The 26,787-nt window shown below is 42.1% G+C and overlaps 1 protein-coding gene across 2 annotated transcripts in view; it reads left to right on the top strand.

Annotated features, from left to right (window-relative positions):
- The window catches only part of LOC134203881 (sodium-coupled monocarboxylate transporter 1-like), a 59,246-nt gene that overhangs the window by 25,316 nt on the left and 7,143 nt on the right, over nt 1-26,787 (top strand). Inside the window, exon 1 of one of the 2 annotated variants that reach the window (XM_062678717.1) lies at nt 9,160-9,705. The exons of the other annotated variant lie outside the window; for it this stretch is intronic. Coding sequence (XP_062534701.1) covers nt 9,700-9,705 — 6 coding nt within the window. The 5' untranslated portion in view covers nt 9,160-9,699. Of the gene's footprint in view, nt 1-9,159; nt 9,706-26,787 lie in introns of those variants that run through there. 2 annotated transcript variants of the gene reach the window in all.

Below are 26,787 nucleotides of genomic sequence, written 5' to 3'. Positions count from 1 at the left end.
TTTCAACACTGCTTCTCAGCGTTACTTGTACCTACTGATCCCATTACGTTTAACGTTGGACCCGTTTGCGGAAGTAAAATTCCTACAAGCGGTGGTAATCCAGCACATCCAGCACACCGTTCTGGGAAAAAACCTCTTAGAAGGTCACGTCTCCACGCTCAGCAATGAGCATTAATAAAAACAAGAGGAAGGGGGAGTCTCTGAATTCTCCACCTCCTTATAAGAAACAAGGTTTCAAGACCATCCTGCCAAAGCGCGGAAACAATAGAAGGAGCTGGAGACTTCAGATGTTCCTTCTAACTTCTAGCACAAAAAGGGTGATGGGAGGCAAATCGATAACTACCGTGGAATATCGTCCTTAAGCGCTGTTTCAAAACTCTTCGAGCTCGTTGTGATGGATCGACTGCTTTTCCACTGCAGGCGACATCTAAGCATAGACCAACATGGGTTCATCTCGGGACGTTCAACGGTATCAAATCTTGTATGTCTCCTATGTGACTGACTGTATGCTAGAACGAGCGCAAACTGATGTGGTGTACCTAGACCTTTCAGCAGCATTCGATAAAGTCAGCCATCAAATCGCTGTTGCAAAGCTTGAGAGGTTTGGAATACAAGGGACACTTTTGAACTGGTTCCAGTCCTACCTAAGCGACCGTCAGTCGCAAGTAGTCATAGGTAATTCCACTTCGGCATCGTTTCCCATCACCTCAGGCGTACCGCAAGGCAGCCATCTTGGACCCATTATCTTTCTTCTATATTTAAACGATGTAAACGCAGTAATAGGCTATCCTTCGCTGATGACTTCAAAATCTATTTTAATATACGCTCTGAAGTAGATGCACAGTTTCTACAACGGCAATTGGATGCCTTCGCCGATTGGTGCCAGAAGAATCGTATGACTGTCAATCCTGGCAAATGTTCAGTTATTACGTTTTCTCGACTAAAGAATACACAAGTTTATAACTATTTTCTTTCTGGAGTTCAGTTGGAAAGGGTGGACGAAATTAAGGACTTGGGGGTAATACTAGACTCCCAGTTAACATTTAAGCAACACGTATCTTTTGCAGTCGATAAGGCTTCCAAATGTCTGGGATTTATCTTTCGGATAACAAAAACGTTTTCGGATATTTATTGCTTAAAGGCACTTTACTGTGCCTTAGTGCGTTCGATACTGGGGTTATGGCTCGACAATTTGGAGCCCATTCTACCAAAATAGAACAGAGAGAATCGAGTCAGTTCAAACGGAGCTTCATTAGATTCGCACTCAATCGACTACCATGGCAAGACCCACTGCATTTACCAAGCTACTAGGACCGTTGCCGACTAATTCGTCTGGATACCCTTGCAACGCGGAGAGATGTAGCTAGAGCTCTTCTAGTTTCCGACATCCTCCAAAACACAGTATATAGCCCGAGCATTCTTCAACGAGTAGACATATATAATGCCATTACTGGGTTACATACGACGTTCAACCGTGTGGCTTCAGAGTTTGATTTTAATGTATCAAGAGATGTGCTTCGAGCTAGATTTTTTACGGTGTTAAGATAGTTTTTGTAATTTAAGTTTTTTGTCAATGCACAAACCATCATTGGGGCTTCGAAGCCTGTTGATGTAGAACCACCCAAATAAACAAATAAACAAATAAATAAACAAACTCTAACACTGAAAATAATTCTTCACCTATTGAACTGAACAATCAGTTCGATTTGATTCATGACGAAATTGAGTAAACCGAATCTACCCAGGTGATTCGATCCATGCGAAGAAGTAAAGGATTCCACTAATTGTGGTATCTGTTCTACCTTGTTTTCTGGATTTAGGAATGAGATTTTGAGTAACCTTCAGGGGATCAAGGTTTCATTTCAGATTGCCAGGAAAAGTGACTGCCGCGTCTTGTCGGGATCCTTTGACGATCGCAAACTTCTTTTTCACATTTTTGAAATTTTGGGCTTCGTGGCCGTGCGGTTAGCGACGTCAATCGCCTAGACGCATGTGCTGTGGAGTGTGGGTTCGATTCCCGCCCCGGTAAGAAGAAAACTTTTCGTAAAGCGAAAAGCTCTCCACTGGTCCACTGGGTGTTATGTAAATGTCCTGTCCGTTGTCTCATGCTAGATGTTAAGTGTTCAGTCTGTGCGACCTCTGGTCGAAGACGGTGGTTCTGTCTTTTTTTTTTTTTTTTTTTTTTAAATTGGAATGCCCGCTCTTTGAAAGGTAAGGCAGATAAATTATTCAACTTCCTATCGGTTCATAATGTGCACATTGGACATTTGATTGGTTTTAGTAACTCGTCTACGACAAGTGTATTGCTTGAGTTTTAAAAGTTAGGCGCTAGCCCGGATTAAGGCAATGGTATATTTGATTCGTCACCTGGAGACACCCAAATGGTGAAACTTGCAACCAGATAGACCATGTTCTGGTGGATGGGCGCCATTTCTCGGATGTTATCGATGTGCGGACATTCAGAGGTCCGAACATTGACTCTGATCACCACCTCGTTGTCAGTAAAATTCGATCACGGTTGTCAACTGTATCGAACGAAAGATCACAGCGAACGATGCGTTACAATATCCAGCGATTGTCGGCGGAAGGAGTATCGGCTGAGTACTGCCAGAAGTTCGACGAACGGATAAGTGCAATCAACGTTAGCGACAACATCAACGATCTATGGGAGTCGATCCATGGAGCGGTGAGCACAACAGCACGAGAAGTGGTAGGCACTGCACAGAGGCGACCCAGGACGGGTTGGTTCGATGTGGAGTGCCAGAGAGTGACAGACGAGAAGAACGTTGCCAGAAGCCGGATGTTGGTGTCAGGTACCCGATCGAATAGAGATCGGTACAAGGAAGCAAGAGCAGCCGAAAAACGAACCCACCGCAGGAAGAAAAAGAGTACGAAGAACAAGTGATTAGTGAGGCGCAGGAAAAAATGGAGCAGAACGATATGCGGAGGTTTTATGAGTCTGTCAATGGCGTGCGGAGAAAGACAGCGCCATCTCCCGTCATGTGCAACGACCAACAAGGGAATTTGCTGACAGATAAAACTGAAGTGGCTGCCAGGTGGAAGCAACACTTCGAGACTTTGTTGAATGGAGGAAGTGACGGTGCATCAGAGAACAGAATAAATATTAGCGACGATGGACAAGCTGTGGAATCACCTACACTAGATGAGGTTCAAAAAGCTGTCAAAGAGCTGAAAAACAATAAGGCTGCGGGAAGGACCAGCTCCCGGCTGAACTTCTCAAACATGGCAGTGAGCAGCTTTACGAAGTTCTGCACCATATTATGTCGAAAATATGGGAAGACGAGGAAATGCCTGCTAGCTGGTTGGACGGCCTCATTTGCCCTCTCTTTAAGAAAGGGCACAGACTGGAGTGCGCCAATTACCGAGGAATAACCCTCCTTAATTCGGCGTACAAAATTATGTCCCGTATTCTGTTCAACAGATTGAGACCGCTTGAAGAGTCCTTCGTCGGCGAATACCAAGCAGGTTTTCGTGAGGGCCGATCAACGACGGATCAAATGTTTACCCTGAGACAAATCCTTGATAAATTCCGGGAGTACAACTTGCAGACACATCATCTGTTTATTGATTTCAAGGCGGCGTACGATTCAGTGAAACGGAATGAATTATGGCAAATTATGCTTGAACATGGTTTTCCGGCGAAACTGATACGGCTGATTCGTATAACGTTGGACGGATCGAAATCAAGTGTAAGGGTTGCGGATGAAATATCGACGTCATTTGTTACCTTAGATGGATTAAAGCAGGGTGATGCACTCTCGAACCTACTGTTCAATATAGCGCTCGAGGGAGCGATTAGGAGAGCTGGTGTGCAAAGAAGCGGTACCATTCTCACAAAATCGCATATGCTCCTGGGATTTGCGGACGATATCGATATTATCGGAATTGATCGCCGTGCCGTGGAAGAGGCTTTTGCGCCTTTTAAGAGGGTGACAGCGAGGATTGGACTCACGATCAATACCAGCAAAACGAAGTACATGGTCGCTGGCAATCAACGTGGGTTCATTAGTGGTGGTGGTAGCGAAATAGTGCTGGATGGTGAAAAATTTGAAGTGGTAGAAGAATTTGTGTATCTTGGAACATTAGTGACGTGCGATAATGATGTTACCCGCGAGGTGAAAAGGCGTATTGCAGCTGCAAATAGGGCTTATTACGGACTTCGTAACCAGCTTAAGTCCCGTAGTCTGCAAACGAAAACAAAACTCGCGCTGTATACTACTCTGATTCTTCCGGTGGCTTTATACGGCCATGAGACATGGACGTTAAAGGAGGCTGATCGGAGAGCTCTCGGAGTGTTTGAGCGTAAGGTGCTGCGGACAATACTCGGCGGTAAACAGGAGAACGGTATTTGGCGGCGCCGCATGAATCACGAATTGTACCAGGTGTATAAAGGGTTGGATATTATTGCTTATACAACACGGCAAACTACGGTGGGCTGGTCACGTTGTTCGTATGCCGGAAGAACGACAAGATAATATTTAGTAGAGAACCTGGAAGAGGCCGCAGGCTTCGTGGAAGGCCGCGTACACGATGGCTTTTTGCAGTTGAAGAGGACCTGAGAGCGCTCAATGTTCAGGGCGACTGGAAGCGATTGGCCCAGGATCGAGTCCAGTGGAGAAGGATACTCCATTCGGCGTAGGTTCATCGAAGAGCTGTAGCCCATCAACGAAACGATATTTGATTCAACCTTAAGGCCCCGGATTGAAGCAATGGTGGATCTAATCCCTACTTTAAAAGTAGGCAGGTGGCCGGAATAAGTGGATGTGATCCCCCCCTCGGAAGTAATTCTGCCGTTTTGTTATTTCGTTCTTCCGGAAACTCTGAACTTATCAGAAAACAGCCTCGACCTACTTTATCTACGCTAAACAATACATGAATTATCCCTTTCGCTTTCACAGTTCGAAATTATGCCAAATGGCCGTTATGCCAAATGACCCACTCTTTTCTCGCAGTTCAAAATTATGCCAAATGTCCGTTATGCCAAATGACCATTATGCCAAGTGGCTTTTATGCCATAAGTGGCCATAAGGTCATTATCTTATGCCATTGGGCCCTCCTTAGCCGTGCGGTAAGACTCGCGGCTACAAAGCAAGACCATGCTGAGAGTGGCTGGGTTCGATTCCCGGTGCCGGTCTAGACAATTTTCGGATTGGAAATTGTCTCGACTTCCTGGGCATAAAAAGTATCATCGTGTTAGCTTCATGATAAATGAATACAGAAATGGTAACTTGGCTTAGAAACCTCGCAGTTAATAACTGTGGAAGTGCTTAATGAACACTAAGCTGCGAGGCAGCTCTGTCCCAGTGTGGGGATGTAATGCCAATAAGAAGAAGAAGAAGAAGAAGACCTTATGCCAAATGGCGTTATGCTAAATGGCTTTATGCAATTCCTAAATGTCAAATTAAATTCAACTCCATTATCATCGACGACGATCTTCAGCTACTGATTCATCTTAAAAAATGTGCGGCGAAGGCAATACCAAAGAACTCGCGATTCCGTGTTGAAAGTTATTTGACGAGATTTTCAAAATGAAATTAAAAAACGTTGAGAATATTGTCTCGAAGTTGGATTCCAGTTCGAAACCCTTATGGAAATTAACGAAAATTCTTAAACAAAACCTCAAAAGCCAATTCCAATGCACTAAGAGGGAAATAAAATTTTATTAGGGAAGATCCATTAATTACGTTACGCTAAAATTGGGCATTTTAGACCCCCTCCCTCCTATGTCACACTTTTTGTATGAAGCATCTTAAATTTTTGTATGGGTTGTCACACTTCACGGACCCCCCTCCCCCTAAGCGTTACGTAATTTGTGGACGTTCCCTTAACAAATGTCTAAAAGGCTCTAAAACTTGCTCATCAGTTTAAGAGTGCCCATAGTCCTATTGAGGATCAAGTTACACGGAGCTTCGAAGACATTCTCAATCATGACCCTTCGTTGGGAACTAATTTGGATGAAGTGAGATCTATTACTAGAAAATTGAAAAATATGAAAGCCCCGGTTGATGATGGTATTTTCTACATACATACTCATCAAAAAACTTCCTAAGAGCTCTTTATCCTTTTTGGTTGATTTATTTAACAAATGTTGAGAATACATTTATTTAACAAATGTTGAGGAGCATACTTCCCAGATAAATGGAAAAACGCCAATATTGTTCTAATTTTGAACAAACAAAAATCCAGCTGAGGCTATATATGATAGGATTTTGCTGATGAGCAATTTGGCTTTCGCCATGGGCATTCAACCACTCATCAGTTAATAAGAGTTACGAACTTAATTCGACTCAACACATCTGAAGGATATTTGACTGGAGTTTCTCTTCTTGATATAGAGAAAACATTTGACAGTGTTTTGCATGTAGGTTTGATTGTGAAATTGATGAATTTTAATTTTCCTCAGAACATTATTTAACTGATCCAAAATTATTTATCAGATCGCTCACCGCAGGTACACTATCAGAATTCGAAATCTGATAGATGACCTGTAAGAGCTGGTGTTCCCCAAGGCAGCATACTGGGGCCCATATTGTATAACATTTTTACTTTTGACTTACCTGATTTACCACCAGGGTGTCAAAAATCTTTGTTTGCAGATGACACGGGCCTTTCAGCCAAAGGGCGAATCCTTCGTGTCATTTGTAGTAGATTGCAAAAAAGTTTGAATATTTGCTCCACTTACTTGCAAAAATGGAAAATTTCTCCGAATGCTTCGAAAACTCAGCTTAAAATTTTTCCACATAAGCCGAGAGCTTATTATTTGAAACCTTCTAGCAGTCATATTGTCACTATGAATGGGGTTCCAATTAATTGGTCTAGTGAAGCCAAATATTTAGGACTTCTGCTGGACCAAAAATTATTTTTTTTAAATCACATTGAAGGCCAAATGCCAAGCCAAATGTAAGAAATATATTAAGTGTCTATATCCACTTATGAACAGAAAATCAAAACTTTGTCTTATGAACAAATTTTCGATTTACAAACAAATTTTTAGACCAGCCATGTCGTATGCTGTGCCAACATGGACTAGTTGCTGCAATACCAGAAAAAGGCACTTCAGAGGATTCAAAATAAAATTTTGAAAATGATTCTGAAGTTGCCTCCGTGGTATAGTACCAATGAACTTCATAGAATTTCTAATATTGAGACATTGCAACAAATGTCCAATAAAATAATTTCCAATTTTAGACAACAATTAGCTCCCTTTACCCTTAGTATAAATTATAGGTTAAGTTTAGTTTAAGTTTGAAACATTGTAATTCCTACATGGTTCAACTCAACCAAAGAAATGCTAACTGCCAGAGGTAGTTGAAATGTATTAATAATAATTGAAAATGTACCATAGCAAAAAAGATGATAGTGTTAAGAAAACACGGAACACCTAGTCTAAGAGATGAATGCATGTATTGGCAAATAAGATTAGATAAAAAAATATATGCTCCAACTGTTTCGGTAGCTTGGTGGAGGGTGTGTTAATCAAGTTGTTGAGAAAATTATATTTAAAAAATTTTTAGAATGCATGTTTTTAACAGATGCAACTCCTTTCACAGAGAGCTGCAAAAGATTACGTTCAACCAAATGGGGATTCGAAACGTGAAAACACGTGATTTTTGAGTTCAAACATTTCCGGAATGTTGCATACGGAATCGCATCAATGATCCAAAATCGAATCGAAGCGAAATCGCATCAATGATCCAGATTTCAATATTCTGATATAAAATTTCAACTTTCACAAACGCGAGGTCAGTCTAATGCTCAATCGAACCCATCAAGATCCCATTGATTACGATGACCAACAGCAGTGTTAATAGTAAACATTCTTGCCTCACTCCAACTACAATCTGGACGTGATCTGCCAAGTCTTCGTTTTGTAATACTTTCGCATGTGGGTTCCTCTTACTGCGCTTCGATGTGACCGATGACTGACTTGAGACAACCATGTGGTATAGTGAACCCACCACATTTTCGTGATTATGCCTGTCAAAAACATCAACGGAAGATTTCAAGGAAGTTCCTCTTAGAAGTAAAATACAGGTCCGAATTCAGTTTACTGCCGTAGAAAATTCACAAATTCTCTTGAGTCTCGTATTCCGTGCAGTTTTCAAACAACATCCTCTTGTGAGAATCATTCGAAAAAGAAAGCATCGACAAGATGTTTTACGAAACGATAGTTTCACATCCCCGCATTTAATTATGCTGCTTTGCATATTCGATTTGAAATACTATATCATTGATTTGAATCATTTACTGGCATCCGAGAGTACAAACTACACTGGATTCTGTTTTTACACGATTTACATTTTCTCAATTTTCCGCTCATCCTAAATGTTAAACGTATATTAATTATCATGTGATTTTCTTTTGATTTATTCTGGATTTTTTGAAACATGTTGCGAAGAGTTTGGTGGCAAACTGAAGTCACACGATCAAAAATACGAGCGAAAAAAAATCGTGTAAAAACAAAATCCTGTGTACATGTTTACCTTCGTCGAAGAGTCAATGAAGTGAGGGGCCGTTCACAAATTACGTAACGCTTTAGGGGAAGGGAGGGGTTTAGTCCAAGCGTTACGGTCCATACACAAATATTAAATCTTTCATACAAAAGTGTTACGAGGGGAGGAGGGCTCTAAAACTGCCTAAATTTGCGTTACGTAATTTGCGAACGGACCCTGATTTGATTCCAGTATTAGCTCCCAAATGATTCAAACGCATCAAAGCAATGATCGATTAAAATATACGGAGCATGCATTCTCCTTCTCCCTGGTTGTTGCATCGATGCAATTATGGAATTATGGATGCGAAGGAACTTTTGAAGACTGATTCCGTGATTTGCGCAGAACCTCAAGATCAAAACGATTCTTTTCCAATGATAACATACGAAAGAATTTTCACAATTTTCACTTAACTGCCGCCCATTAACTGTTATCGAGCATACCTTTCGTGAAAATTCAATTTTTATCCTCATTTGGAATCAATTCTACCCGTAAGTGCCCCGTTAAACTTTCGTCAACACCAGCTCGCGAAACTCCAGAACAGCTGGCATTGATGACGATTGTAGGGACTGCGCGTGCCTATATAGCACTGGGAAGCGCTCTTAATTGTTTCAGTTCCTCGCAGAAATTTGTCGCGCGCGCAAATAATAGCTCTTCATTCATCGGTCCGTTCTCGACGGGAGTGAGCGAACTAGCGCTCAGTCCGTTCGCGCAGTCCTTCCTAAACTATCATCAGCTACGTAAGAAAGCAGTAGTGGGACCGGGCGTGACCGTTATCAGCTGAGAAGAGACGAAAGTTTGCGAATCTGTGATTTGAGTCCCCTATCCGGTCGTTTGCGAAATCTGTTTGTGCCGTAAGATCATCACCTGCCGCTTCAGGTTGGAAGCCTGTGAGGAACAGCTAGGCATTCGCGCTACCGGCGGGGCAACATTACGCGCTCAGTTATCATCGGTTGGCCGCACGCTGCTGAAGGGGTTTGTCAAGTCTTCAGCAAACTGCAACCCAATTCACACCTTTGCCGAGATTTTGGGTTCTGTTTCGCGCGTCCGTCGATGATGCGTCGCGGTGCGTAGCGACGACGGCGACGTGGTGCTATTTTGGAAGCAGTTATTTAGACAGAAGGTTAAACAGTGATAGCAGTAGAGGCACAGTAGAGGGAGCAGACTAAACATCGACAACTGTAAAATGCTGGTAATTTGGCTACCGAATTTCGTTTGGTTTGTTGACAGTTGACACTGTTGTGTGTGCGTTCGTGTTTTCTGTACGGTGTTTCGACCTACGGTAAACTGTCGAGTGACAGTGCGAAGGTTAACCTTACTCATAAAAGTAACTCGCATTACTATCCCCGTGATGTTACAAGACTTTGGGCACGTGTAGGATTGTTATCAGTGGTGTGCTAAATCATGATCGACTGCTGCGGCCGCAGCGTGTTCTTCTGTGATGTATCTGAGTGGACGATGAGCGGCTCATCCGAAGAGCGGCTCAGAAGGAAGTGTTCTATCCGCAAATAGTGTGTCTCGGTATGATGGAATGCACAATAATCATACAATGAGCTTCGCATTCGATTGTGATAACACAACATCTAACAGTTGTGATGGCTAACATGCCATGACCGAACGAAGAATGTGAATTGCTTATCACCGAGCTATAGCGCGGCTCTGGATGCTCTTCTGCGAAACATCTACCGCTAACCTGACGTTGACTAATTCGATCTATTATCGTTGACAATGAACAATAACTGAGCACTCCAGAGGTATTTTTATGTTTTCACCGAACTGTGGCGAGTGGGATGTTTTGGAGCGATGAGCTAATTTGAGGTTTGAATTTATTCGACTACTAGACAATTTACGCCTGTTTCCATTTCACCACTTAGTTGTGTCTGGTTGATGGTTTCCATTGAGGAGATAGTTTTATCAATTACACAGCTTAACCCGATTTTGCAATCATGTTCTGAACGCAGTTTTCAGTGAATCAAAATTTTTTTTTTTGTGACTTTATTATATGAATCACCTCCATCTGAAGTACATGATTTTTAAAAGTTGTAATTATTTGCATATTTCCCTTTATAGAATAAATAGTGTTACGTTCTAAAATTTTAAAGTGTTCCCTAAATAGTGTTTTGTTTTATCTGTGACAAGAACATATAGAAAATCTCGAACAATTCCACGAATCTGTGTTACGTGGCGAAATTAGCGATGAGCTAATTCCGCCATTCTTCCACTCAAATTACGCCTATTTTTGTTCCTAGCGCTTACCTAGTTCCAGAAATAGGAGACTGTCGGACCGGTCACGCTTTCGCGCGAGCACCAATTTTCCTGTCCGTCCCAGAAGTCAGGAACCTGACGATGGATGCACGAGATGTATTTAATGACCCCCGGCACCTGACGAAATAACCGTTGCTGCTAAAGCGGTGTCGGTCCCAATTTGAATGACATTTATCAATAGTTGCGTCAGTCAGCTAGCGCGCGCGTCCAACGCGGTGCTGCGGTGTAACAATTATGCCAAATAGGCAAATTGTGCCTCCATTCATTGAAGTTCGCGCTCGGAATGTGACGGCCTAGGAAAGGAGATATTGCGAGCCGACGTACATAGTTGTTAATAGGAAAATCCGGAAGATCAGCTTACATTTCGGTATCACGAGTCAAGGATGTTATCGATCATTTAGTAATCTGCCTTCGATCATTTAGTAGTTTTTCAATAACTCATTCCAGAGGCTAAATTTCAGAATGTGTTGTATGGTGGACCTCTAGAGCAAAGGTTTATCTACAATTCTGCCTAACAGTTCGTTGTTTGAATTTCACTAATAACGGAGCTATAGCGCTAGTAGCAGTAACTTAGACTAAATGATTGCATATTTTGTTATCATTTAGTATAAGTATAGCAACTAGCACCGTAACTCCTTTAGCAGTGGAATTCAAACATCGACCTGTTAAGGAGAGTTGTAGAAAAACCTTCGCACTAAAAGTCCACCATACAACACATTTTGAAATTTAGCCTCTGGAATGAGTTATTGACAAACTACTAAATGATCGAACGCAGATTACTAAATGATTGATAACATCCTTGTCACGAGTCTTTTGGAATTTTGCCCGCTTTTCAACTCAGTGCTGTTATTGGCATTTCCACAATCGTCATATTAGTTTTTGTGCTATATTGGATACATTATGCACACTGAACAGTGCACTTTTCAGCGAGTGAAGAATCTTCATTGCTAATATAAAATTCCAAACTTGGACCAAGAATCTAACTTAATTGGGTAGCCAACCAGCAATGGCTTTATCCGTAATCATTCATTTGACTAATTTTGACTTTTTCGTCAATAACTGATACAGGTATCAGAAAGTCGGCTCAGGGAGCATCTTTACTGACTTTTTATTGTCATTTACCTTATGGAAAAGGAAGTGAAAATAGAACGGAACATAAAATATAGAAGAAAAGAACATGGAGTTTCTGGGGAAGAAGACTTAGATGAGGACTTCAGAGTAGATTGTAAAAAATCCCTATAATTTTTGTTCGTGGCTAAGAAATCTTAGCCGTTTTCAAATAATAGATACTCGGGAGTAGTGGTAAAGAGTTTGTATGAATTTGAGATGAATTCTCTCATTTTATGCAAGCAAACTATTTGAGGTTCAAACACGGATCATCGTTATGGTTTGATCCAGTTAGATTTTCGTTTTTCAAACCAGACACTTGTATGATGGTGAAAAAATAAGCAAAGCCGTAGAATTTTCGATTATATTTTGATTTTTTTGGGTCTATATAATCTGGTAAAGCTTAGGGAAAGGTGGGGAGACTTGATCCCCGGGGAGACTTGATCACCTCCTGTTTTATCGAGAACTAAAGTAGTTTTGTTCTAGCGTATTTTTACTATAGATCCTCTAGACAAATGACCTTTATGTGGTGAGTTATTTTTTGGATTGTCAACCTTATTTATTCTGCAGGGCAGTTTGTATGTTCTGACCTTCCTAAAGATTGTTTTATTGGCCGCGCAAAATTTGAACAACTTTTCATAACAATGACCAAGCACAGCACTTTTTAACAGCACAAAACCAAAAATATGCCTAATGGTCTGTACTGATGAAAATGTCAACATTTTATCAAAGTTTTAGGATATTTGGATTTTAAGTTATTTCCTCAATACGGGAACACTTGATCCCCCATTAGCCACCTATACAAAAATATGACAAAAAAAATAAAAAAAATATGAATCTGTTCTCAGGCTTCTAAATTTTTTGTAGATTTGACGGATTTGATGAAGGGTTGACAGGAAAAAATATTTATTGCGTAGAAAGGGGATCAAGTATCCCAAAATTTTAAAATTGCATGTGCTGTCGAATTCAATAACAAAAATCGTTCATGTGTACGCCCTGCAATTCGAAAATTCCGCGTGTTTTGATGGAAAAATATTTAAAAGAATCTGAGGGCACCTTTCTAATTTTATCAAAGCAAGTTCCTGGAGAGGGATCAATTTCCCCCGAATATTTTAAAAGTCGATTTTTGACAGCACTCCAAAAAATCGATTGCGTATCGATAACGACAATAATTTAAGGACTTAAATACATCAGTAAAGTTAAATACTATATTCCTTAAAGAATCTCGGAAGCCTCCTTTCAAGAGGCTCGGAAGCCTCCTTTCAAGAGGCTCGGAAGCCTCCTTTCAAGAGGCTCGGAAGCCTCCTTTCAAGAGGCTCGGAAGCCTCCTTTCAAGAGGCTCGGAAAACTCCTTCAAGAGGCTCGGAAGCCTCCTTTCAAAAGGCTCAGGCCTCCTTTCAAGAGGCTCGGAAGCCTCCTTTCAAGAGGCTCAGGCCTCCTTTCAAGAGGCTCAGGAAGCCTCCTTTCAAGAGGCCCAGGCCTCCTTTCAAGAGGCTCAGAAGCCTCCTTCAAGAGGCTCAAGCCTCCTTTCAAGAGGCTCAGAAGCCTCCTTTCAAGAGGCTCAGGCCTCCTTTCAAGAGGCTCAAGCCTCCTTTCAAGAGGCTCAGAAGCCTCCTTTCAAGAGGCTCAGAAGCCTCCTTTCAAGAGGCTCAGAAGCCTCCTTTCAAGAGGCTCAGAAGCCTCCTTTCAAGAGGCCTCAGCCTCCTTTCAAGAGGCTCAGAAGCCTCCTTTCAAGAGGCTCAGAAGCCTCCTTTCAAGAGGCCCAGAAGCCTCCTTCAAGAGGCTCAGAAGCCTCCTTTCAAGAGGCTCAGCCTCCTTTCAAGAGGCTCAGAAGCCTCCTTTCAAGAGGCTCAGAAGCCTCCTTTCAAGAGGCTCAGAAGCCTCCTTTCAAGAGGCTCAGAGCCTCCTTTCAAGAGGCTCAAGCCTCCTTCAAGAGGCTCAGAAGCCTCCTTCAAGAGGCTCAGAAGCCTCCTTTCAAGAGGCTCAGGCCTCCTTTCAAGAGGCTCAGCCTCCTTCAAGAGGCCTCAAGCCTCCTTTCAAGAGGCTCGAAGCCTCCTTCAAGAGGCTCAGAAGCCTCCTTTCAAGAGGCCTCAAGCCTCCTTTCAAGAGGCTCAGAAGCCTCCTTTCAAGAGGCTCAGAAGCCTCCTTCAAGAGGCTCAGAAGCCTCCTTTCAAGAGAATCAGGCCTTCTTTCAAGAGGCTCAAGCCTCCTTTCAAGAGGCTCAGAAGCCTCCTTCAAGAGGCTCAGGCCTCCTTTCAAGAGGCTCAGGCCTCCTTTCAAGAGGCTCAGAAGCCTCCTTCAAGAGGCTCGAAGCCTCCTTTCAAGAGGCCTCAAGCCTCCTTTCAAGAGGCTCAGGCCTCCTTTCAAGAGGCTCAGAAGCCTCCTTTAAGAGGCCTCAGAAGCCTCCTTTCAAAAGGCTCGGAAGCCTCCTTTCAAGAGGCTCAGGAAGCCTCCTTTCAAGAGGCTCAGAGCCTCCTTTCAAGAGGCCCAGCCTCCTTTCAAGAGACTCAGAAGCCTTCTTTCAAGAGGCCCAGAAGCCTCCTTCAAGAGGCTCAGAAGCCTCCTTTCAAGAGGCTCAGAGCCTCCTTTCAAGAGGCTCAGAAGCCTCCTTTCAAGAGGCTCAGAAGCCTCCTTTCAAGAGGCTCAGAGCCTCCTTTCAAGAGGCCCGGAAGCCTCCTTTCAAAGGCTCAGAAGCCTCCTTTCAAGAGGCCTCAGAAGCCTCCTTTCAAGAGGCTCAGGCCTCCTTTCAAGAGGCTCAGAAGCCTCCTTTCAAGAGGCTCAGAAGCCTCCCCTTTCAAGAGGCTCAGAAGCCTCCTTTCAAGAGGCTCAAGCCTCCCTTTCAAGAGGCTCAGGCCTCCTTTCAAGAGGCTCAAGCCTCCTTTCAAGAGGCCTGGAAGCCTCCTTCAAGAGGCTCTGGAAGCCTCCTTCCAAGAGGCTCTGAAGCCTCCTTCAAGAGGCTCGAAGCCTCCTTCAAGAGGCTCAGAAGCCTCCTTCAAGAGGCTCTGGAAGCCTCCTTTCAAGAGGCTCTGGAAGCCTCCTTTCAAGAGGCTCTGGAAGCCTCCTTTCAAGAGGCTCTGGAAGCCTCCTTTCAAGAGGCTCTGGAAGCCTCCTTTCAAGAGGCTCTGGAAGCCTCCTTCCAAGAGGCTCTGGAAGCCTCCTTTCAAGAGGCTCTGGAAGCCTCCTTTCAAGAGGCTCTGGAAGCCTCCTTTCAAGAGGCTCTGGAAGCCTCCTTTCAAGAGGCTCTGGAAGCCTCCTTTCAAGAGGCTCTGGAAGCCTCCTTTCAAGAGGCTCTGGAAGCCTCCTTTCAAGAGGCTCTGGAAGCCTCCTTTCAAGAGGCTCTGGAAGCCTCCTTTCAAGAGGCTCTGGAAGCCTCCTTTCAAGAGGCTCGGAAGCCTCCTTTCAAGAGGCTCTGGAAGCCTCCTTTCAAGAGGCTCTGGAAGCCTCCTTTCAAGAGGCTCTGGAAGCCTCCTTTCAAGAGGCTCTTGAAGCCTCCTTTCAAGAGGCTCTGGAAGCCTCCTTTCAAGAGGCTCTGGAAGCCTCCTTTCAAGAGGCTCTGGAAGCCTCCTTTCAAGAGGCTCTGGAAGCCTCCTGTCGAGAGGCTCTGGAAGCCTCCTTTCAAGAGGCTCTGGAAGCCTCCTTTCAAGAGGCTCTGGAAGCCTCCTTTCAAGAGGCTCTGGAAGCCTCATTTCAAGAGGCTCTGGAAGCCTCCTTTCAAGAGGCTCTGGAAGCCTCCTTTCAAGAGGCTCTGGAAGCCTCCTTTCAAGAGGCTCTGGAAGCCTCCTTTCAAGAGGCTCTGGAAGCCTCCTTTCAAGAGGCTCTGGAAGCCTCCTTTCAAGAGGCTCTGGAAGCCTCCTTTCAAGAGGCTTAGAGGCCTTTTTACATGCGGCATAGTCCTGCCAAACCGCTTAGAGGATTCCTTCCAAGAGGCTTACGGAAGCCTTCAAAGTCTTGTTAGAAGCTTGATGTAAAAACTCAATTTGAATTGAAAATTTTCACAAAATAATTAAATAACGCTTATTTTGGCAGAATAACGTTTATTTTCTTCAACGGTGATAGAAATAGGGGGTACCTCAATGAATGCAAAAGTACGAAGAGGTTTCTTTCAGGAAAAAGATTGAGACTCGCTGTACTATTTGATCGATTAAACCAAATTGAATACGCAACGCATTCAATAGCTGTTCCTTTCCACATCACCCAAGAATTTCCTATAGTATAGGCCTTGAGCTCTACAGGCGTAACCAAAGGTTTGTTTTCTCTTTTTTTTTTTCAAATACTTCATGCCTTTATTAAACTATTGAAATAAATTGAATTCGCCTTCAATAGCTGTTCCTTTCAAAGTGCTCGAATAATTATTGAAATATAGGGCTTCGATCTACACGCGTAACTAATGGTCTGATTATTTAATAGTTCCTACTCTTTTTAATCCATACACCTAGATACGCCTTCAATGGATTTTCCGTTCCAGGCCATCCAATAATTCGATAGAATCGCGGCGACTAGTTGTCACCGTCGCGGCGATGAAATCGCTTAGGTCTGGGGAAGCCTTTATACAGTGAAGCGTGTGGATCTGTGGACGCATTTCAAATATGGTCTATTAAAACTTAACCCAGCATTTCTGGGTCTATTTCCACGGTTTGATTAATTTTCCATATCGCGAAATAAAATTGAATGTTATCCAGTGGTAGATAGTTATCTACACCCGATTTTGTTTTGACACGGATTTTTTTACGCGGCCGTGTAAAACAAAAAATCCCTTAAATCCCGGCCGTGTAAAACAAAAAATCCCATTAAGCACTTCTACATTTGTTAACTGCGAGGCAGTACTGCGAATTCTCAGTCAGCATGGCCTTGATTTGTAGCCGCGCATCCTACCTCCCTTTGAAGTAGATATTTGGTGAAAGGATGGTTTCCCAAAATAACTTTAGAGCAATAAAGGACTTTTCCAAAGCCAGTTCAAATACAAAGTAGTACGAAAAAATGGATGCACTAACAAACCTTAGATTGGCAGATAAATACAGCCATTAGGTGCAAACGATCCGTCAGAAGTGAAAATAAGTATACACGAATGAAGAAATATTTATTGGAAGCGAAATGCGTTTTCAGTGTCATAATAAAGCATCAGGGTCCTCAGTAAAAAAGATCAGTGCGAAACATGCAACGTTAATAGGTTGAACAAAGCCCTGTAGGGTAAGCAGCAATTCTCCATGATGAGAAATTTTATGGGGTAAAAATTCTCTTACATAAAACACTACACTTTCAGGTAACATCTGGCTGCGTCATTGTACAGCCGTTATCATGATTATTCATACTACAACTTGGACCTGTGCCATGCAGTAACTTTTTATTCGGTAGTATCAATATGCCAGTATTACCGCCGAGATCATAGCTAAATCAATCAAGTAGGGTAAGTGTAGCGGTTTTGGCCACCTTAGTGCCTAATCTGGCCTACCCCGAAAAATGCATATTTTCCAAAAACTATTGATCAGTTTCAACAGCGAAGAAGCATAAGAGATATACCTCCTGTTTGAACTAATAAAACCCTTAAAAAATGCTTTATTTTTGGAGTTATGAAAGAAACTGGCCAAATCAGGAAATTGGCCAAAACTGACACAGTTACCCTAGTTGATTCAGATACTCTTGCACGTTTATTTGATTGAAATATGGTCGCATCGCTTTTGTGACATAATTTTAGATCTGATCCGAATGAAGAAGTCACGATTTTTTTTCCTCCAAAGCGGATTTTGCAACTTCCAACCAAGTTGCACTATGCACCAGCGCTGTTCTTGAATTCTGTTTGAACTCGAATCCATTATGATCCGAAGCTTAAATTTATCATATGTCATCAAAGCCAACTGTATTATGTGTTGATGGTATTTATTTGGATACGGACTTGATAATTAGAATTCGATATTTTTTTGATGATGGAGATGATGACAATTTTGGTATATAGGAAGAAATAAAGTTATAATTGGATAGGGTGGTCATATGACATTTGTCCAAACGAAAATTTTCGCCGATCATAAAAAGAAGAATATCAACGTTTGAGGGTACTCTTTGCTGTAATTTTATTTAAGGTAATTGTAAAGTCATTACTGATTAATGAATTGAAAACATGGAAGCACATTTGATAGGCAGTTATTGCTTTATTTTCTAATAAATTATCAACATTTCTCGCTTAACTTTTGAAAAGGTCCTAAGTAACATTTTTTTCATGATTTAATCTGAATAATGCAATCAACATATTTCATGTTAATATGTTGATTGCAATACTCAAATTAAATCATGAAAAAAATGTTACTTAGGACCTTTTGAAAAGTTAAGCGAGATTTCTCTTAATCTTTTAGATTTTTGTTCACCCATGCGAACATATGCATTTGGATAGCACCCCTGATTTCATTTTCTTCTTCCTACTGCCCTGTTTTCGAGTTCCAATGATTACCGTTGGGCGAGACTTCTTTAGACAAATCCGTTACTATTTTGGGTATATTAAAACCAAAATTATGAAGAACAACATTCGGGTATCTTGATAATAGTTGTAAGGCAATTTTTTTGTGAAAATAAAAAAAAACTCAAAGTAGCCGCTCCATGGAGTCCGCTCTACCCGATCAACTATGAGTTATCGACATTCCGACTGCATAATTCAATTAGCCGTTATTAGCACACTTGAAGATGTATGCACATCTGTATCAGTGATACCAATCGCTAACATACGTGTTCAAAAGATTGGTAGCGGCTCATCTTCGAAATAGATTTAAGGCCGTAACTAATCAGTGGAGTAGTCAGCAAAAAATGTGTTTCTTGTACAACGAGTTGTATTAATAAATAATGCAATGGGGAAAAATATTATAATATCGGCCTATGAGTTCCATACAAAATAATCACGATTGATGCTAAAAATCTAGAGTCTTGGTGATTTATTCTATTTTCTTTTATTAGGTTACACCCAAACAGATAACACTGACTCAACTATATTTTGCCACACCACACGGTTCGAGGCCTCACGCTCTACATACCATTTTGAAGTGTTTGGTCTGCCCACTTAGCTCGCTGTGCTCCCCGTCTTCTTGTAGCTACCGGATCGGAAACGAACACCGTATTTGTAGGGTTACTATCCGGCATTCTTGTAACATGCTCTGTCCATCGTATTTTTCTAGCTTTTGATACCTTCTCTTATAAACCGTCGCTATCGCTTACATTAAACATTAAGTCTTTTGAATACTCCAAGTGCTTGCTTTTACAAGAAAGGTGTATTGAATATGTATCTTGTGTGGCAATAGAGTGGCCCAAGCTTATATGGAAAAAGTGAAAAGTCTAGAATTTCAAACCTTGCACCCTTAAATGACAGTTTGGGGGTCCCAGAAGCTCCCCTGAAAATTTCAGCTCATTCGGTCCAGTGGTTGGCGTGCGCAAATGGCTCAAAGTTTGTATGAGAAAAGTGATCCAAATGTATGGGGAAATGCAACCGTTTCAGTTTTTTGCTTCTAGGTGGCGCTGTAGTCGACGGATTCCTGTTGTGGACAAAATGTAGAACCTTTTTTTATATAAGGAAGCGACTGGTGAAGACCGGATGTAAATCGCTTTGAAATTGGCCAAGTTATAAGCATCCAAAGTCGAGGGTGTCGAGCGTGTCCCCCAGGGGTGTTTAAAATGAGAGCAACGTACCACCGACCATTGCGGCGGCGATGCAGGCGTATTCGGTGCCGTGCGAAATTAAATGCATGATTATCACGCAATCTCGCGAATTTTTATCCGATTGGTAAATACTTTCCGTGTTCTGTACAGTAGTGTAGCTAGAGAGGGAGGGGGTGACTTACCACTGAAGCCAACGTGCTGAAGTATTTAAGGGGAGATAAAATTCATGAAATATTTGTAACGAGTTGTATTCGGACATCGTGATGCCCGTTGCATCAATTTTAGAACGATATGATATAATCGACTTCCTCTAGAAGGACAGAAAGACAGAGAGACCTGGGATATTATATAAGTTATATATTTTTCAAACAACAGTTTTAATGTTCATAGCATAATTTATTAACTGTATAAAACCACAAAGTTATCAACAAACAACACTTATACCTATATTAATTATTTATTTCAACTGCTAGGCCTTCCTTTATAACAGAGCGAGTGCAACCTGGAAAATTTTGCCTATGCTGTTGAACAACTTTGAGAAGATATTGAAGCTGTTCTTCATTTTTTGTCAGTTTTCCACAAAAATCTTGAACTAGTTTAACTCCTCTTTCAGCACAGTCATTCACTACCAAAAATGAATTAATTTTATTTCTACTTTCAATGAATTCGTACAATACATCCCATATACTAGGATCTTCTTTGAGAAAATTTGCAAATATTCCAGAAATTTAAAAAAAAATCATCGTGTTTTGAGAAACAAAATACGAAAGCGTACAAGAAGTCAACTTATCGATCGTAGATACTTTCAATTTTATTTTTCTTACTTCATCACCCTTACAAGATTTTAAATTGTGTGCCATTTCTTCTCTCTCATCAGCGAATAATTCTGGGTCGAAAAAAGCCAGAGCGACTAGTTCTTCACTCAAGTACCATAGATGATTTGCAAATCTTGAAGCCGCAGCCATATACACATTTCTTGATTGATCAGGGAAAGCATCTCGTAAAGTTATCAATTTTTTGCCAGGTTTAGATCATTTCGTGCTGCTGATGAGGGTAAAGGAGCTTTAAACCAAGACCAAATGTAAACTCGTAAAATAAAAGCACACATTACTGGAATTTTTCGCCTTTCATCATCGGTCATGTCAAATTGGCCTCTAAACAGCCATATTTTAAGACAATATATTGCTTTCGCCATCCATCTGGCATTGCTATGTGCTCCTGGTGGCGAAAATTCAATTCTTTTCACACCAAGAAATGCTAAAGATAAATTTAGCAACTCTTTATAGTCTTGTCGTTGCTGTTGAATATTGAGTTGGTTTTTCAAAAAAACAATCAAATGTTGTGTTTCATCACCAAGGATCTCAATAAACTGGGGTCGTGGGATCAAACCCCACCGAAGGGGCGGTTACCCTCCAATACCTTTTCCGAACTAAATCTATCACATGTTGTACATATGCATAATCAAGTTTCAGACATAGTAATCTCAATAATGTTTTCGTCTACCATATTTTCATCAAATGATTGATCCATAGTTGTGTTTCATCACCAAGGATCTCAATAATGTTTTCGTCTACCATATTTTCATCAAAGGATTGATCCATAGTAGGCCATGCCGATTTAAATTTTATAAAAATATTTGAAGAAGGGCCTTTTGAAGGAAATAGTTTTTCGTCAAAACTTAGTAAAGACGCTGATAGTTGATTGAGATTCCAAGGAAGGCTCTGGTTCCGTTGTTGGTTTTTCTTCGATTTTGCCTTTTTTAACTCTCGCAAAGGCAGATCCAGGCCTTCCAACTTCCCTTTGCAGAATAAGGAACTGTTTATCCTTATCGTTTTTAATCAAATTTAATGCATTTCGTCGAGCTATGTCAAACAATCGATCCAAATTATTAATAAAACTAGACTCTTGCTCTTTCTGTTTATCTCCCGCGTGAGAAGATATTTTGATAATTGCTCGCATTTTGTTAAATAATTTTAGGAGCTTAACAACAGCATTGTAGTGTTGCATTAGAGGAATTCTATATTTCTCCCAAAAAATTTGAAGTTCAGTTACTACAGTTTTAGCAGCTGGTTTTATACTCAAGTGTTGATTTTGCATTATAAAACGCATCCGACCAAGCACATCGCCGTTTGAAGGCAACTTTACCCCTTTAAAACTTTCAATTGGGACAACAAGTTCCATACTTAATTCTTCCTTAGATTTTGAATCCATTTTATGTATTCCACTTGCACGATCAAATATCACTTCACAAAAGCAAGAAGCACATTTTTCTTGCAGGACCAGTGGAGATACAACGACTTGAAAAGTGAAAAATTAGTTACGTTATATCGAGGTAAACCTGTAGAAATAAAGAGCTTTTATTTGATTTGTTAATAAAACAAATAGGCCTAATGATTTGGGAGTTACAATTTTATGAAAAATAAAAATTCCTGAAATGATCGATTTTTCTGAATACCCTATATTGAAATTGGTCATCATAAAGGGGAAATAATAAAATGGGTCCAATATTGTTCTATAAGGAACGATCCTACCAAATATAAGGTAATTTTGAGGGATCATATCAATAATGTTGGAACTGGATGGCTGTATATTTTTATTTGAGGCTAACAAAATAAATGGAAGAAGTACTTAATTTATTTCGTGTATTTACATTCACGCTTCGAAAATTGAAGTCTAAACTATAGCATAAACCAAACTTGACCAAATTTTGAGTTCTTCAATTTATGTCAATTTTGAGTAAATCTTAGCGTGTTAGCTCGAAGATAAAACGACGCCAGAAAATTGCGAGATTAAACATCGAACAATATCCCGGATGTATATTTCTACTAAAAAAAAGTTCTCCCCCCTTGCCCCCATTATTCACCCCCTCCCACTCTAGCTACACTACTGTACAGAGTACGGAAAGTATTTACCAATCGGATAAAAATTCGCGTGATTGCGTGCTAATCATGCATTTAATTTCGCACGGCACCGAATACGCCTGCATCGCCGCCGCAATGGTCAGTGGTACGTTACTCTCATTTTAAACACCCCTGGGGGACACGCTCGACACCCTCGACTTTGTATGCTTATAACTTGGCCAATTTCAAAGGGATTTACATCCGGTCTTCACCAGTCACTTCCTTATATAAAAAAGGTTCTACGTTTTGTCCACAACAGGAATCCGTCGACTACAGCGCCACCTAGAAGCAAAAACCTGAAACGGTTGTGTTTCCCCATACATTTGGATCACTTTTCCCATACAAACTTTGAGCCATTTGCGCACGCCAACCTCTGGACCGAATGAGCTGAAATTTTCAGGGGACCCCCAAACTGTCATTTAAGGGTGCAAGGTTTGAAATTCAGGATTTCATGCATTTTGGGCCAGTCTAGTGTGGCAAGTACAATGGATACACTATGCCCAGGGAGTAGAGAATGTTTTCACCCCGAAACCATCATACACACCAAATTTTCATCCAGCCATCCAGCAAAATGGTTTGCTGGAATCATACCAGCAAAGCAATGTTTTGCTGATTCCCAGCATTTGTTTCAAAAGTTTACTGAAAACCAGCAAACCTATATCAAAATGTCAAATGAAAATGACAATGAATTTGTATAACCTCGTGTTGTTGGTTGCAAGGAAAACTGAAATTTAAAAAAAAAATGCCAATGCAGTGCAATATTTCAATTAAGGACCTGTTTAGTAAGTATTTTGAATATGTATAGTTCGAAATGGCTAAAAATTGTTGTGATTAGGATGAACTGAACATTTTTTTCTTCTATAATTCAAAAATGGAACCCGTGGTAGCCTAGCCAAAAAAAGCTTCTTTCCTATAAAGCGCTATGTAAAAAAATCATACTAGAAAGAAATATAAAACCCAGAATAATCCACCTAGCGGTGATGGTGCCTTTCTCATGTATTATAAAACAAGAAAACTCATAAGAGTAACAAGAAAAGCATATAAGAGAGGTAAAAATTGCACTTTAGGGAGATAGTTTCAGTTATTTCCATCAATTCACATTTATATGCGTTCATTAGAATGCATTGCAGCAGTTTTAGAAAGAAAATTTGAAAACCGACTAAAGAGTGTTACAATATTCATGTATGATAATATTTACTATTGAAAACTTGTTAACAGTTTATCAATTGGTTTCAGTGAATCAGCTAATCTCGTAAGTGCGTCGCTCGCAAGCTTCTTCTTCCATAGCACTACATACCAACTGAAACTTGGTCTGCTAGTAATCTATTAGCATTTCTTTAGTTATCAATTGAAAGCTTTCTGTGTCCGCCATTGCATTAGTGTGTGTAGTATGTATCTTGTGTGGCAAATCCAATGGATACACTATGGCCAGGGTGTCGAAAATGTTTCCCAGCCGAAAACATCCTAAATCAGATCGAGAATCTATCTTACCATCTCCGGATTCTGCGCCTTTGGTCGCATGGCTAACAGGAGGCCTCAAGCCAGCATACACGTCAAATTAAGGCAACTTAGAGGGCTTTTAGCTGGTGCAGTTCGTTTCTGCTAACTTACACGCGCATTTTCTCTTGAAAGCTTGAGGGCGTTTGAAGGTAGCTGTCGAGGGTCAAGCCAAGGTAGCAGCAGAAACGGCCCATTCTACGGATGTGTCATTAGGGTAATTTTACAATCTTCAGGCGGAACAACTCTGTGGGATTTGGAGCGGGGGAAGATGATGACCTGGGTCTTCGCCGCGTTGATACAAATCTCCCAGCTAGTGAGGTAGCTTGTCAGGACATCCATGCTACGTTGGAGCTTAGCCACGAGGGCTTTCATCACTCGTCCCTTATAGACGATCTAGGTGTCATCTACGAACAGTGACAAAATGCCGTCTTCAGGAAGTACTGGCATGTCGGAGGTAAACAGGTTGAACAACAGGTGCTCGAGGATACTGCCCTGGGGGACGTCTGCGATGATCGCTCCGCCTATTGTGACTTGGAATGTCCTTTCTAACTGATAGTTTTCGACAATCTTTACGAGGTAGCTGGGAGGATTGTAGCGTTGTATTTCGGCATTGAGCATTGCCATGGCGGAGGTTTTGGAGACAAACTTGTTCCGTCTGAGGATGTTGGTGACTCGGGTCAGTTGGTGCACAGTTGATCGACCGCGTCGGAATCCAAACTGTTCCTCGAGCATGATGTTGCTTTAATCGGCAATATCAAGTAGCCGGCAATGAATTGCCTTTTCGAAAAGCTGATGAGACGATTGCTTTTAGGCGAGGAAGGGTCTTTCCCAGGTTTCCGGATAGGGATCACATTTGCTGACTTCCAGGTCGTTGGGAAGTAACTAAGTCGAAGGCACTGGTTGAAGATTAACACAATGTGATCTAAAACTGTACACTCAAATGCTTGAGTTCCAAGTTGAAGATGGATTTTGGCCGATCGGGGCACACCACACGGAAGTCCGGAATATATACGCTACCCTCGGGCTTCAGGTGTGTTTTCGTGATGAAAGCCACGTCGATCTCCTTCTCGTCGAGGTAACCAACCAGCTCAGTTGTTTTGCTCTTAAGTGAGCAAGCGTTCCATTTGACCAGACCCATCCTAGCATTTTCAATGACGATCATACCCAGGGTGAAGATCTGATAGTTGTGTGTTTTGCACCCGCGTAGTTGCTATGCCAGTTGTGTGAAAATTGGAACTATATGCTCCGATGTGTAGAGCGGTGGGTCACCTTCAGCCAGAAGGGGCTCGTTGTCCTGACGATGGAATCCAGGGGGAGGAAGCGGGGGCCACTGGTTGGGAGCCGATGGTACTTGGGTATCGGGTGACGCGGATGGAATCGATGAAGCGGCATCAGAAAGCCGTTTGTGTGGTTGCAGCGGCGGAAGGACCGGGATAGGTCGACGGGGAGGCGTAATGGCCGGAAAATTCCTCTCATTCAGCGTTGGGGTGGAACTACTCGACGCATAGGCTGATTCTTGGTGGAAGCCCTCTTCCGGATCTCCACGAACTCGGCGCGCTTGGGACAGTCCTTTGTTGTGGCACGATGTTTTGCCCCACAGTTGGTACACTTGAGGTCCAACTCCTCCATTCGGTCACACTCCTCCGTGCTGTGGTTTTTGCCACACTCATTGCAGCGGGTACCGTGTCCGAACTGAAAACAGTTCATGCACTGCGTAACGTCGCGATACACGGGCTTGTATTTTGTCCACTCGTTAACGGTACTATTGACCACCTTATTCGCCTTCAGGTCCTTCAGCGAGGTGGAACCATGCTCGAGATGGACGAGCTACAGTTGCTTTTATCATGCCGCGCGATTTTGTGAACCGCTGCTGGTTGCAGTCCGCAACGTTTCAACTCCTCAACGAGCTCCTGCTCCACCATATCGTCGAGACCGCGTAGCAGTACCTTTAGTGGTTTAATACCGGGGAAATCGTGGGTGAAGTACTCCCATTCCTTCCTTGTCAAATACTGCACCACGAAATCGAATGTGGCCTTGTTGGAGACCATGAGCTTCACCTCCTCTGAGCACAATCGAAAAGTATCAACGATGTACTTGTTCGAGATTATTATTTATTCAGACTAAGGCCGAAGTGGCCTGTGCGGTATATAAGAGTCTTCTCCAACCACGCAGTCTACGGAGGGTCCGCAAGTCATCTTCCACCTGATCGATCCACCTTGCCCGCTGCGCACCTCGCCTTCTTGTGCCCGTCGGATCGTGGTCGAGAACCATTTTCACCGGGTTACTGTCCGACATTCTGGCTACGTGCCCGGCCCACCGCAGTCGTCCGATTTTCGAGGTGTGAACGATGGATGGTTCTCCCAACAGCTGATGTAACTCGTGGTTCATTCGCCTCCTCCACGTACCGTCCGCCATCTGCACCCCACCATAGATGGTACGCAGCACTTTCTTTTCGAAAACTCCAAGTGCGCGTTGGTCCTCCACGAGCATCGTCCAGGTCTCGTGTCCGTAGAGGACTACCGGTCTAATGTGCGTTTTGTAGATTGTCAGTTTGGTACGGCGGCGAACTCTATTCGATCGGAGCGTCTTGCGGAGTCCAAAGTACGTACGATTTCCAGCCACTATGCGTCTCCGAATTTCACTGCTGGTTTCATTTTCGGCGGTCAGCTGTGAGCCCAAGTACACAAATTCTTCTACCACCTCGATTTCGTCACCACCGATGCAAACTCTCGGTGGGTGGCTCACATTGTCTTCTCTTGAACCTCTTCCTATCATGTACTTCGTCTTCGACGTGTTGATGACTAGTCCGATCCGCTTGGTTTCTCTCTTCAGTCTGATGTAGGCTTCCTCCATCTTCTCAAAGTTACGTG

The sequence above is a fragment of the Armigeres subalbatus genome, unplaced genomic scaffold (genome assembly GCF_024139115.2).
Source record: "Armigeres subalbatus isolate Guangzhou_Male unplaced genomic scaffold, GZ_Asu_2 Contig282, whole genome shotgun sequence".
NCBI lineage: Eukaryota > Metazoa > Arthropoda > Insecta > Diptera > Culicidae > Armigeres > Armigeres subalbatus.
Note: the sequence above shows the minus strand (reverse complement) of the source record. Positions and strands in the feature narration are given on the sequence as shown.